This window comes from Peromyscus californicus, unplaced genomic scaffold, assembly GCF_007827085.1.
Source record: "Peromyscus californicus insignis strain IS unplaced genomic scaffold, ASM782708v3 Scaffold_4__1_contigs__length_199733344, whole genome shotgun sequence".
Classification (NCBI taxonomy): Eukaryota; Metazoa; Chordata; class Mammalia; order Rodentia; family Cricetidae; genus Peromyscus; species Peromyscus californicus.
The window spans coordinates 39075383-39088426 of NW_026294562.1; the positions used below are offsets into that span (position 1 = coordinate 39075383).

The 13044-nt window shown below is 39.5% G+C and overlaps 1 protein-coding gene across 1 annotated transcript in view; it reads left to right on the forward strand.

The window, feature by feature from the left end:
* The window catches only part of Mamdc2 (MAM domain containing 2), a 157246-nt gene that overhangs the window by 118006 nt on the left and 26196 nt on the right, over positions 1-13044 (forward strand). Inside the window, exons 10-11 of the mRNA XM_052713629.1 lie at positions 5680-5773; positions 8243-8395. Of these exons, the coding sequence (XP_052569589.1) occupies positions 5680-5773; positions 8243-8395 (247 nt within the window). The remainder of the gene's footprint in view (positions 1-5679; positions 5774-8242; positions 8396-13044) is intronic.

Below are 13044 nucleotides of genomic sequence, written 5' to 3' on the forward strand. Positions count from 1 at the left end.
ATGTGGCTTGGCTAAATGAATTCCTGATGAAACTATTTCTGTAGATTCCCCCCCCACACACACACACACACCCCACTACTCTAACCAAGAACTTACCAAGACTTTCTCTATCTTAGGGGCAGTCTGGCCCCTTTGACTAACACAGCCTTGAGTAGGTTTTCACACAGACCCTCTCCTCATCCTCCACTCTAAAATCAGCCACATCTTGCCTGCTCAGTTCCCTCCTAAATTCTTCTGCTTACTATTAGTATCTTGTTTCTAGAGAGCAGAGCATTATTTTTTCAATGTGAGAAAAAGATGGAAACATGGAGGCAATTCTATTGTCCCCTGACTGTTACAGTTTTGGGGTACAAGTACTTGGAACAGCAAAGCCCTAAAAGTTGAGGCTGAAGAGAGGACTCAGTGGATAAAGAGCTCGCCTTCTGGAAGGCGTGGTGGCCACTTATAATCCCAGCACTGCAGAGGCAGAGACAGGGAAAATCCCTGGGGCAAACTGCCTAGCTAGAATAACAAGAATCATCAAGTTTCAGGTTGAGCAAGAGACTCTGCCTAAATAATCAAAGTGGAGAGCAATTGAGGAAGATGCCCAACAATAACTTCCAGCCCGCATGCACATACATACGCAAACATGCATGTATGCATACCATATATACATATACATGCAACAAAAATTAAATTAAAAGTAAACAGACCTGAAAATCTAGGGTATGATTATTGGTTTGAGTATTCCTCACTTGCCTTGCCTCATTCCTTTATCTTTTGTTCCCAGGGATTGGGAATGTGCAAAGGAAATAAATAGCTTGAAATTAATAGGAATCAGAAAATAAGGTAGCAGAGCTGCAAATTTCTAGTACAAAGACTGCATACTATAAGACTCGAGTTAATGGCTTTTATAATCTATCTAAAAGCTTATTCTGTTTTTCTAGCCTCAACCAGGAGGCTTTGCCCCTCAAGGAATACTTGGCACCAGTGTCTGGATGCATTCTTGTTGTCTTGATTTGGGGGTAATGGTAGCATCCATGGGCATATAACTAAGGGTGTGATTCCACTGCCATTTAATAAAACCAACTTGAGAGATGGCGTGATAGGAGAAAAGCTTCACTGGCCATGAGGATGTCATCTTGCTGGGGTCATAGGCACAAAAGCTTATACAGGGCTTCTGAATAATCTAGTTCCCGCATGGCCAGCTGAGTGCCAGAATGGTCGTAAACTCTTGTGTTAACCAACTCTCTGGACCTGGTGTTGCTGATGTCCACAGGTCACTGAGCATCCATGTAAATATAGATTACTGCTCAGAAGGCTGCATGACTGGTGGTGTTTTGGGTTCTTTTCCTTTATTCTTCTCTTTGAGGAAGATTGATTTCATTGGCCTATTCTTTAGGAAATGAGGCAAAAGAGAAACAGTGAAAAGCAGATTGGCTGCTGCCAGGGCACAGATAACCTGTCCACGAGCTTGAGAGGCCAAGAATGCCGTGAGTCACGTTACAGGACCCAGAACACCCACAACAAAATGTCATCTGGCTTTAAAATATCAATAGCGCTAAGTAATATACACCCTGCTGTGAATAAAAGAACATATGTGGTATTTTTTTCTTGGCACAGTGAAGACTAAGATAAACAGTAATATCTGTTGCTACTTAACTATATTGTTTACAAGAATATTTGTGTAGCTCTCCATTTGCTGTATATTTGTTTCCAAAGCTAGTCTAAAGAGGTTTCCTCAATGATGAATATTCTCCATCAAAACAAACATTTTCAAGCATTCGTGGCACCCAAAAGCTGAAATGTTCAGGCACTGAAACACACTGCTAATGAATATAAATAGACCTAACTTCTGAGCTGTACTGTACAGCCCAGAACACCTGTCTAAGAAATGTCATCTAACTTCATGTCTAGGAAACACTGTTCTTCATCTTTCTCTTTCTTCAATACATTTTAATATATACTTGGGCTAAGGTGTATTTCCCACTTTCTAGAGATGGTTTACTATCTTTGAAATATTACTGAAATTGATATAAACATTGCTATTTTAAATCTATAAATAAGTTAATTCTCTCATGAACTTAGATTATGGCTGACCTTTGACACAGTCTCATCTCAACCTACATGGAAAGGGTTTTTAGTGGATATTCATTGCACAAAATTATGGGTTATTGTATTTTGTTTGTTTGTTTGAGACAGGGTTTCTCTGTGTAACAGCCCTAGCTGTCCTAGAACTCACTTTGTAGATCATACTGGCCTCAAACTCACAGAGATCCACTTGTCTTTGTCTCCTGAATGAGGTTGTTGCAATTTTTTTCATGCATAAAATGTACTTTGACCATAAGCCCTCATCATCCTATCTTCTCATTCCTATTGGTCCCCTTTCCTCTTTCCAAGTAGTCCCCCTTTTATTTTCATGGCTCACAGATGTATTTTTGTATATAAGAGGAATGTGTGATATTTATCTTTCTGAGTCTGACCTATTTCACTTAGCATGATGGTCTCCAGTTCCATCCATTTTCCAGCAAATGTCACAATTACATTCTTCTTTATAGCTGAATAAAACTCTATTGTGCATATATATTCTTTATTTTTCATGAGTTGGACACCTAGGCTGAGTCTATAAATTTGGTTATTATAAATAGTACCATAAGAAACATGGGTGCACTGGTATCCACAGAGAATTCTAAAGGGCAAGCAGCAGGTTAACTTTTCTTTTGTCCTGGACAAGTCAGCCACCCCTTCAGTCACCAACTACCTGAAAATAATTTCTCCATACCAAGTAGCCTACAAGAACCATAGTGCTTAATGTTATCAGTGCTTAGGTAGAGAATGCTAGCTGCTAGACTGAGCAAGATTATCTTGTTATACTTCTTTTATTTTCTGGAATGCTGACAGAGAATTGTCAAAAAACTTTGAGGTTTGAGGACTTAGCTTGAATCTAGTCAGTAGATGATGGATTTGGGAGATCTGTGGTCAGACAGAATGACACGTGGGCTAGTCAGTATTCTACATGTGGGAAGTCTGAAGGAGAGACAGGCTGGTGTTGTTCCAAACACCTTTAGCATTTTGTTCAGCATAATTGGCATGGCAAAACGAGCCAAAAAGTCCATTCAATGTTACTTTTTGCAATTAGTAAATGTTATATATCTGTTGGTTCAGTTCAATGAGGTACTTGGCTGCATATCGCTACAGTATTGAGTACGTTGGCATGTGGCTAATGAGACTGAATAGCTTCAATTTGAATAGACTTTGTGCCTATAAGCTGTCATAATAAATAACACTAGTCTAGAGTAAATATTAACTCATTGTTCTACTTTTGTCTCTATCTTTTGCTGGGAATTGAACCCAGGGTCCTGCACATGCTAGGCAAACTCTCTGTCATTGAGCTACATTCAAACATTATTCCACATTTTTCTTATAGATATCCTGATTCATTTTTTAACTGTAAATTGTAAAATAACCATAATTTTATGAGCCTAACGTAATAATTATATAGCTAGTAAATTTTTTAGGCCTCTTCTATTATTTTAGATGAATAGGAGATTGTTTTCTCTTTTAATCAGCTTTTTAACTTAGCATTATAAATCTATATTTGTGGTGCTGAATAATTTTCACAACACTCAGATTTAATTATCACCTATTTTTCAGACTGTTGTATTCTAGCTTATTTCTGTCCTTTTGAAATTTTAAGCTATTTCATCTGTTGCCTGCCTGTATGCTTCTTTTGGCTTAATGGTCTTTATAAAATAGTGCTATGGTAAACATATAAAAGCATGCTAATGTTTCTCATCTTTAGAATGCATTGCTATGCAAAGTGTTTAGCTTTCCACAGGGACAGATTTAGAGGGTGGAGCATTTTACTTCTTCATATTCATTGTGCAGTAGTCCTCTTCCAATGCACTTGTGAAAAACGGACTTTAAAGCTGACAAAGAAAAGAAAGTCATTTTTTCTCTGTGTAGCACAATTAATTTGATAAATTATGAGACATATCAATGCATTCCTTCTGATATGACAATAAAATGCTAATATAATGTGACACTGGTTGGGAGTGATGACAGAGATCTTTGCTTCCCAAATGCAGAATAAGTTCCCAGGCATGAACTTAGAAAGTAAAATATATTATATACTGTTTAGATAACCTCTCCAATCTCTCCAGAAGAAAGATTAAAAGAAGCTTTAAAAAAGAACCATAAAAGCCACTCTATTTTGTTTTGTTCTGTGTAAATCCACAGAGATAAACATTTGTATCTCCTAGCTATCCTATTTATAAAAAGATATGAACACAAAGCCAGGAAACATTCATGCATCAGGCAATTAGAGCTTCCCCTGGGGACTTTGGCTTAGGACATTTTATAGTTTGCATAGTGACAAAATGTCACATGAGCTAAGATTTTTCTCTTAGAATAAATTCTGTATTCTAATAAATCTGATCATCATGAGCAAAAGGACTCCACTAATAACACACATAAATAAACCTAAACCACAACATTTGGCATAGCAGAACCTAGAAAGTCCAAGTTTTCTCATTAATCATAAACAGAACTTTAGCTCCTGTCATGTCATTCTTCACTTGAATGGAGATTTGCAGTTGGGAGACGGGATATGGACCACACTAGCCCACACTAATTAAACATTAAGCAGCTCGATCAACTACAGTGAAAACACAAACATAAATATTTTAGGAAGCACTGTTTGGGCAGTGTATATCTGAAACATAGCTTTTAAACTGACCCAATAGTAAGAGATCAAAATCTTCACCCTGTCTGTCTGTCTGTCTGTCTGTCTGTCTGTCTCTCTCTCTCTCTCTCTCTCTCTCTCTCTCTCTCTCTCTCTCACACACACACACACACACACACACACACACACACACACACACACACACACTGAATTTAATAACATATGGTATGGATTATTTTTCCTTTACACACAATGATACTACTACCAAGACTGGTAAAATAACCATGTTAGGGCTTTTATTTATCTTTGTCTTGGAAATGGAGCAGAAGTCTCTGGATGGGTTGGTGGTCAACAGGACTTTGTTCATAGTGTAAATAAAGCACACTACTAGATAGTTTTTTCCAAAACAATAATGTTTGTACTGGAAACGTTTGAAAGATGCTTGGGAAACAGCCACCACTTTGGGGGTTATCAAGAGAAGACACTTAAAACCTCACAGGCTTTTCTCTACCACCTAGCTGATTGCTTGCTTTCCTCATAGCAGCTGCCAATCTTTTTTTGTTTGTTTTCTTTTGTTTTTTTGTTGTTGTTGTTGTTGGTCTGAGACAGGGTTTCTCTGCATAGCCTTGGAACCTATCCTGGAACTTGCTTTGTAGACCAGGCTGGCCTCAAACGCACAGAGATCCGCCTATCTCTGCTTTCTGAGTTCTGGGATTAAAGACATGCACTACTATCACCTGGCCTGCAGCTGCCAATCTTTAAAGACTGCCTCTAGTTTTTATATTCATATACATAGTATATTATTATGAAACCAGCTCTGCTTTAAAAAAAATACAGTTCCAGGGGTGTAGACTAATGGTAACCATTCTTCATGCCACTGTGTCCTGTTACTCATATGGGCAATGAGAGGGTGTTTCAAATTGCTTGTGCAGGTCTGTTGTGTTGAGTAAATCTCAGGTTGAAGGGTTTCTGTTTGCAGCTAACAGAATTCATAACTTTATTTTTATGAATTACAGGTGGTTTTCATGAGCCTATGCAAAAGCTTTTGGGACTGTGGACTTGTGGCCTTAGATGACATTACCATACAATTGGGAAACTGCCGGGCTCCAGGTAAGAGAACTGTTAGTCATTTCAGCTGTGTGTCTCTCTGCTCTGTGATGGACATTTTTAATTTGTCTAACAACCTCATGCATTTGATCCACGCTATTCTATCGCTTGCTTTTCTTAATACACGCACTCTCACAGAGTTTTGTAGTAGACTCTACAAGTTGGAAATGAGGATTCCACTGTTTTGTGTGGCTTTGTATGTATGGCTTGGCTCCTTTTCCTCATTGTAAGGAAAGTTAGCAATACCTCCCTGAATGTTGGGGACAATGTATATACATTCCCTAGCTTATGAACTGCCTATAAATAGCACTTCAAAAACAAGTGCCTTCTATCTTAACTAATATTATTATTAACCTTGCAATTTTGGAGAATGCACATTTTCAAGTAATATTGGTGGCATTGCTATTTCACAAATACTTGTGAGACATATAGCATTAAATTTTTAATAAAGCTGATATGTTCTAAGTCAATAAGTGACAGTAAAACAATAGACCATACAGCAGCAACAGGGGACATAGCCTTATGCTGCTGCTTATAGCGGCCTAATCATTATTTGTTGTTTTAATTTTGAGTTCCTTGAAAGTTTTGTACAATATTGTTTTGATCATATTTACCTCCCCAACTCTTCTCAGAACTACTCCTTTTCCCCTATTCTCCTAATTTTGTGGGGTTTAAAAAAAAAAAACCCTTCAAGACCAATTTGTACTGTCCAAAATTTTCTCAGAAGTGTGCTTCCACTGAAACATGGTCAACTTGTGAAGGGCTACACTCTTAGATAAATCTGGCCCTTCCCTGTCCAGCAGCCATCAATCGTGAGAGGTAGGATTGTGTGTCCACCACCCATCTGCATGCTGGGATTTAGTCTGGCTTGGACTTGCACAGGTTTTGTGTGTGCTGTCACGACTGTTTTCGGTTCATATGTGCAGCTGTCCTGCTATGTCCAGAAGATGTCTTGTAGCAGTCATCTACAGCCGCTGGCTCTTCCACCCTTTGCACCCATACTTCCACAGTGATCCCTGAGCCTTGGCATGAGGATGCAGTGGTTCTTCCAAGGACCTCAGCTCAGGCCTCTATACTCAGGAAAGAATTTTCAAATGAGTCAGAAGCAAAGTTGGAACTTATTAAGAAAAGGTTTTAACACAGATTTAAGTTCTAGTGTCAATACAACAAGATGCTTTGGAAAAGGACAGTAGACACCCAAAGCCATGGCTGTGGGGCTTCTCAAGAGAGACTGTTGGTAGTCATATAGATAATTTTGGTGGCTTCTGGAGTTACATTGTTCAAAGGATATCTAAGGACTTTTTCTTTTTTGGAGAAAGAGATAATAAGGTGGTTTCTGATGTGTACTGATAAACATAAAGGCTATTAAGAAGACAAAACCATAGGTCACAGGGTTGAGGGATTCCTTATTAGTTGCAAGGAGGTTGAGACATACTTTGTCTGCAAACTAAGTTCATAATCTTGTGAGATTCTCAGAACATAACATATTTGCATCTGGAAATGGAGTAAGTTTAAATTTAAGTCACATGCAAGCCTTAAGCAAGGCTCACTGCTATTTTAGCATTATTATTTAAAATAGTTCTAGAATTGTGTCAAATCTTCCACTCTCGGCTAGCTTGAAACTTCAGCCAGACTCCAGAATGAGCTCCCCCCCGGCATTTCTTCATAATTTCCCCTTTATTTTTATCTTACTTCAGACTAAGCATTGATGATAGTGAGAAACTAAAGTCATGGTAGCTAGTAGCATGCTAGATATGGCGGGCAACGAGTAAACAGTGCATACCTCAAAGATGCTCAGTATTCTTCTCTTTAACAAATAGCCCAAGTGTAATAACAGTGTGATACTGGAGAATAGTTGAAAATTGTATGTGGGCTGGTGGTCCAGCTCAGCAGCAGACACTTCCACAGCTTACATAGGCCTTACACAGGCTCTGGGTTTATTCCTCCTGCTATAAAATCAATTTAAAGGAAGACACCTTGCTTTCAGACTCCTGGTTTCTGAGTCCTTGGAAGGACAAGAGCAATAAGAATATCCACATTCAGGCATAGAACAGGGAATGGGGCCTCATTGATTAGAACTGTGTATAAAATAAAACACAAGAGGAACATAAAACAAAGGGCTATCACTGAAAATTTTACTATGAATATGGATGTAGATAGGCAGTGTACCTCCAGTTTTCAGAGCTTTGTAATTCCACTTGCACAAATTCCCAAGTTAGGGGTGTGTCTTGTTCAAAGTACCCCAACATTTCAGATCTAGATTTCTGATTCTGTGCCATGATAGGATCCATGATGGAGCACAGATTAGCTGGAGGTAAGGCTTGGTAGGCCACCGGTGGGGGTCTGCCTCTCCATAGGCTTGACATATGGCCAGACACCTCTCAGACATGCAAAGTGGGAGGCTAGGATCCTTGAGGAAATACATATTCATCGACTGTCTCAGCAATTGCAACACCTCCTGCTTCCTTGCAGAGAGACTTCCACCTCCACCTGGAGAGTGCACTTTCGATCAAGATGAATGTGCGTTTACACAGGAAAAAAGAAACCGGAGCAGCTGGCACAGGGGGAGAGGAGAAACCCCCACCTCTTACACAGGACCCAAGGGAGATCACACTACTGGGGTAGGTGAGTTATGCCACGTGGTGCTGTTTCCTAAGAACATAACGTAGCATCCGAGCGGTCATTTGCTGCATTTTGAATGTGCAGATTTATGTCTTGTGACTAGAATGAACTACACGTGATTCTACACACATGAGAATTTTTTGAAGAGGCTTATTGGAAAATCATCTTTTGTGTTTATAATTCTGATTAATGGATAGTGTTGCAAAGATAATTTAGAACTAGGTTTTAAAAACTGAAAGAGGCACAAAAGTCGGGAGAAAGGAGTTAATCAGAACTGGAGCTGAGGCTCAGTACATAAATGTTCAGGCAGATTGGGAGCATATAGATAAGCTCACCGCCGTGCTTTCTATAGCTGAAACAAAGACAGAAAATTCACCTGTGAATTGTGATTCACTGTGTTCTTGGGATAAAGCAGGGGGAGCAGATAGCTGGAGGTGTAGATAATCAGGTTTGACCTTATCTGTCTCCCCTGACCCCAGACGAGGTCTTGTTCAAGCTCGTCTGGAACTTAGGATCTTCCTGCCTCAGCTTCCTGAGAGTTCCATGATGGAGATATATGCCACCATGCCTGGCTAAGGAGTATGTTTTCAACATAGAATGTGGAAACTGTAATAGGACAAATTCAAGGTTGATCACCCTATTACTACTGTATGTCAGCAAGTTAAAAACAGTCAGTGGGCAAATATGTCCCCATTTAATATGTCAGTTAAAGCACAACCTTAAGTTCAAAGAAGGAAAACTGTCCCTGAACTAAACTCACAGAAATCCTTGACACTAAGCTTCAGGGTCCTTAAAGAAAAGTCAGGAGGCTATGGTGGGTTATACTGTGCTTACCTTATGACTAACCTCAAGATAAATCTATGACCAAGTACCATGAATCAACATACAGTGTATGTAACCTTTCTTCTGAATTAGCCAAACTTGGTAGAACTCAATCACAAATAGCTTCATTTTTCTTTCTATCAATCACTTCAGTTATATCCTGAAGACTTTTCTCTCCACTCCTTGGTAAATCCCTTAACTCCCAGTTCTGCTGGGGTATTAGAATAGTCATAATTCAGACATGTTAAAAAGTCTAGTCCAAATAAAAAAACTTCCATTTCTCATTCAGTCAAAATGCTGCTGATCTCTTCAGCTTGGCTTTAACTCTTATCTCAAGAAGATAAAGGAGAAGATTGTCTAGTCTTTAATCTTTATTTCATCCCCTACCCTGCCTTCCCTGTTTGTCATCCTCTAGTCAGGGCAGGGAGAGGAAGAATTAAATGAAAAAAAAACTTTAAAATATTTGGTGCTGTTTTAAATTCTCTCTTAGCTATTGACTGTTCCCTCATTGTGACAAATGTCAGTGCTGGCCAACTGGAACTTCTGCAGCACACCATTCCTGGGAGTGTCCCCTCTGCCTAAACCCCCAGAACCAGCCCTTTGTACTTGCTGCCTCCATATTAAGGTACCCAGGTTTTTCTGAACATTCCTGCTTTGTTTGAAGAGCACTCGGTTCCATCTGCCTTTCCAGGGTGTCCACTGGCCTCGGAAACTAATGCACTGTCACCTGACATGTGCCACCCAGTGCCACCACTGCCCTTCTTCTATGCTGCTTTGGTAGACTCAGGAAGATTGCTTCCTCAGAGAAGGATGTTGCTGAAGAGACTCAGCACTGGCCAAAGGTAGACCAGATGTCCACTTTCGGTATTCAATAGTGGTTCTAAAAGAATTATGAGGCCCATTAGGCTCCATCTGAAAATGCATCAGGAAGTTACAGTGATAACCAGAAGCCATATGATAACACTCATAAAACAGAAACTGAACTCAGACAGATCTAAGTGGACAAGGAATCCTTCACTGAACTTTGAAACAGGAAAAGGTCAGTTCAGGCACATTCTGATGCAAGGGATAAACTATATAATCAGGGGACCCTTTTCTCTTTTTACCTCTCTGTGCTGGGCTTTCTGGATTGGTTCCAGTCTCCAACAGGATATTCTATCATGTAAGAAATTGGCTCCAGCCGAGGCAGCCTCATGGACTTTCAACACTGAATTCTGCAGAAAGGGATAACTCTGATGAAAATCTCCAAACTAGGCCCTGCCCCCGTTTTTGAGAAAGGGTATTACTGTGGAGCCCTGGCTGGCCTGAAACTTGCTATTAGACAAGGATGGCCTTAAATTTACAAAGGTCCACATTCCTCTGTCTGCCTCACAAGTGCTGGAATTAAAGGCCTGTGACACCATGCCCTGTCAAACTGAGCCTTATTGACTCTGAATAGCAATGTCATGAGAGCTATAAAACCACTGAATTCCCACAATACTTAATATTGAGACTTGCACAGGATAGATATGCAAAAAAAAACCTCTATGGGATAAGTGAACAAATGAGTGAATGAGTGAATGAATGGATGAATAAATGAAAGCCTTCACTGAAACAAATAAGAATAATCATTATTTAGCAAGACCTCCAATAACTAGCATGGTGGTACACACCTATAATCCCAGCACTCAGGAGGCTGAGTCAGGAATATTACAAATTTAAGGCCAGCCTGGGTCACATAATGAGATCCAGGCCACACTGGGCTATATATCTCCTGTCTCAAGACAAAAACACCAAAAACCTCTCTAGAAAAAACAAGATTGTGAGAAGATACTATTTTTAATATCTGGTACAGTAGAGAAGAGCCAATCAATTTTGCTCATCTGTTATAAGATCCCCCCCCCCCCGCCCCAATAAAAGGTTGATAGTTTTTATTCCTTTTATGCAGACATAAAGAAGGCTTCAGTTAGAGGTATGAAAAGATGTTATCAAAGATAAGCATAAGATGACTTCAGGGGGAGGTATTCTGGATAATGAAGATGATGGAATGCCTTGGACATGGAAGACAGAGTAGAATCAAAGCAGTAAACAGTGAAGGTGCCACTCCTGGAAAGAGCAAAGGGAAGCCAGGGCTAGAAGAGATCCATGGGTTTTGGAGTTGGGATAACCCAACATATTGCATCCATTGAGTATGGCATTAAAAGAGCTACTTAAATTCTCAGTTTCAGCCTTGACATTTAGAAAATAAGAATACCTAAAACTACTTACTCATTTCCATAGTTTCAAGGAGTGGTCCAAGATGAAGGCGTCCTCGTGGTTGCTTTCCTTTGGCCTCTCTGCCTTGCAAGTGGCCATCTTCTTGCTGCGTCTACATATGGTCTTCCCTCTATGCCAACACATCGCTGATGTGTTCTTATGATACTTGGATTGAATCAGGATCTACCCTAACAATCCTCCTTTAATTCAGTTACGTCTTTAAAAAAGCTCGGTCTCTAAATGTAGCCACACTCTGATAGACTGGGGTTAGGTCTTTGTCCTGTGTGTTTTGCAGAGATGTAACTTAACCCGTAGCAGGCTCCCTCCCAGGAATCAGTGTCATGGGCCGCATATCAAAGGAGGAGGAAAATTCTTTCAAGTTAAATGGGTGACAGCCCAGGCTTGCTTCTGCTCCTCACAGCTTTATGCTACAGTCTAGGCTTGTCTGACTCATAGAACACCTCCTCACCCATTCAGAACTCTAGAAAACTTACCAAAACCATGTGCAATATATATCAAATAATGCATAATTTTAGTCCTTTACTGACATTACTGGGCTATGGGGACATATGTTAATTAACTTGGGATGGCTTTGTTTGAAGATGGTGTGGTTGTGTTTTCTTTGTCTCTTTGAAAATTCAAAGAGTGTTTCAGCTGGCTAGGGTGAAACTTCACAGCAAAAGAATGAATGCAATGTTTCTTAGGGAACTCCATACCTATTCTGAGTGAATACTAGATATATTAAATGAAAGTCTCTGGTGCACAGTGTAGAGAATGTGGATTTTAAAAAATAAATTATTTACCTGGTTCAATATGAAATTCCAAAAGATTCTCAAGATGTCTTTCAGATTTTTAACTAATAAAATATTTTGGAATCTATCTTTTTATTCCTGTGCATAACAATGCAAGTAAGAAAACAAATTCTACTATTCCATGCACAAGGTACCTATAGATATATAGCATTTGGTTAGGGCTGTCAATTACTTTAATAACCCTTTCACTGTAAAGCTAGGGATCATTTGTTGAACATTTACCCTGGGCAGGCTCTATGCCTAGAATATTTATACCCTCCCTATAATCTGTAAAGTAAGTGAAAGGTCCTATTTTTCAGACAGAGAAATAAAAGCTTAGAGAAGTTAAGTGCCCTTTCAAAGCTACATAGTAGTAACTGTTAGAGCGGGGACTGGATTTCAGGTTCATTTGGTTCCAGTGACCATATTCTTTCCACACTGCCTCACTGGAGTCTCCTAGCCTACATGACATTGACACATCACACATGATTCATAATGTGTTTGTCCATCAGAAATAATCTACAGGTTTCCTGAACTACTTCTAGTGTTGATAGTCTGGTATTTTGAGTGTAACTCTAGGCGTGCACCCCATACTCCTGTTGTCTACCCTCATACATGGAAAAGTAGCTTTCTTGTCTCCCAGCCTTTAATAGTGTGGGCTAAATAAGGCTGATATATGAGCTCTCAAATAAAAAAGAGAGAAGTGTAACCCACTCAAAATGAAAGCATAAACAAAGACTCTTCTAAAACAACTGACTGGTGTTTTCTACACATTTATTTAATGAGAGAGAGAGAGAGAGAAAG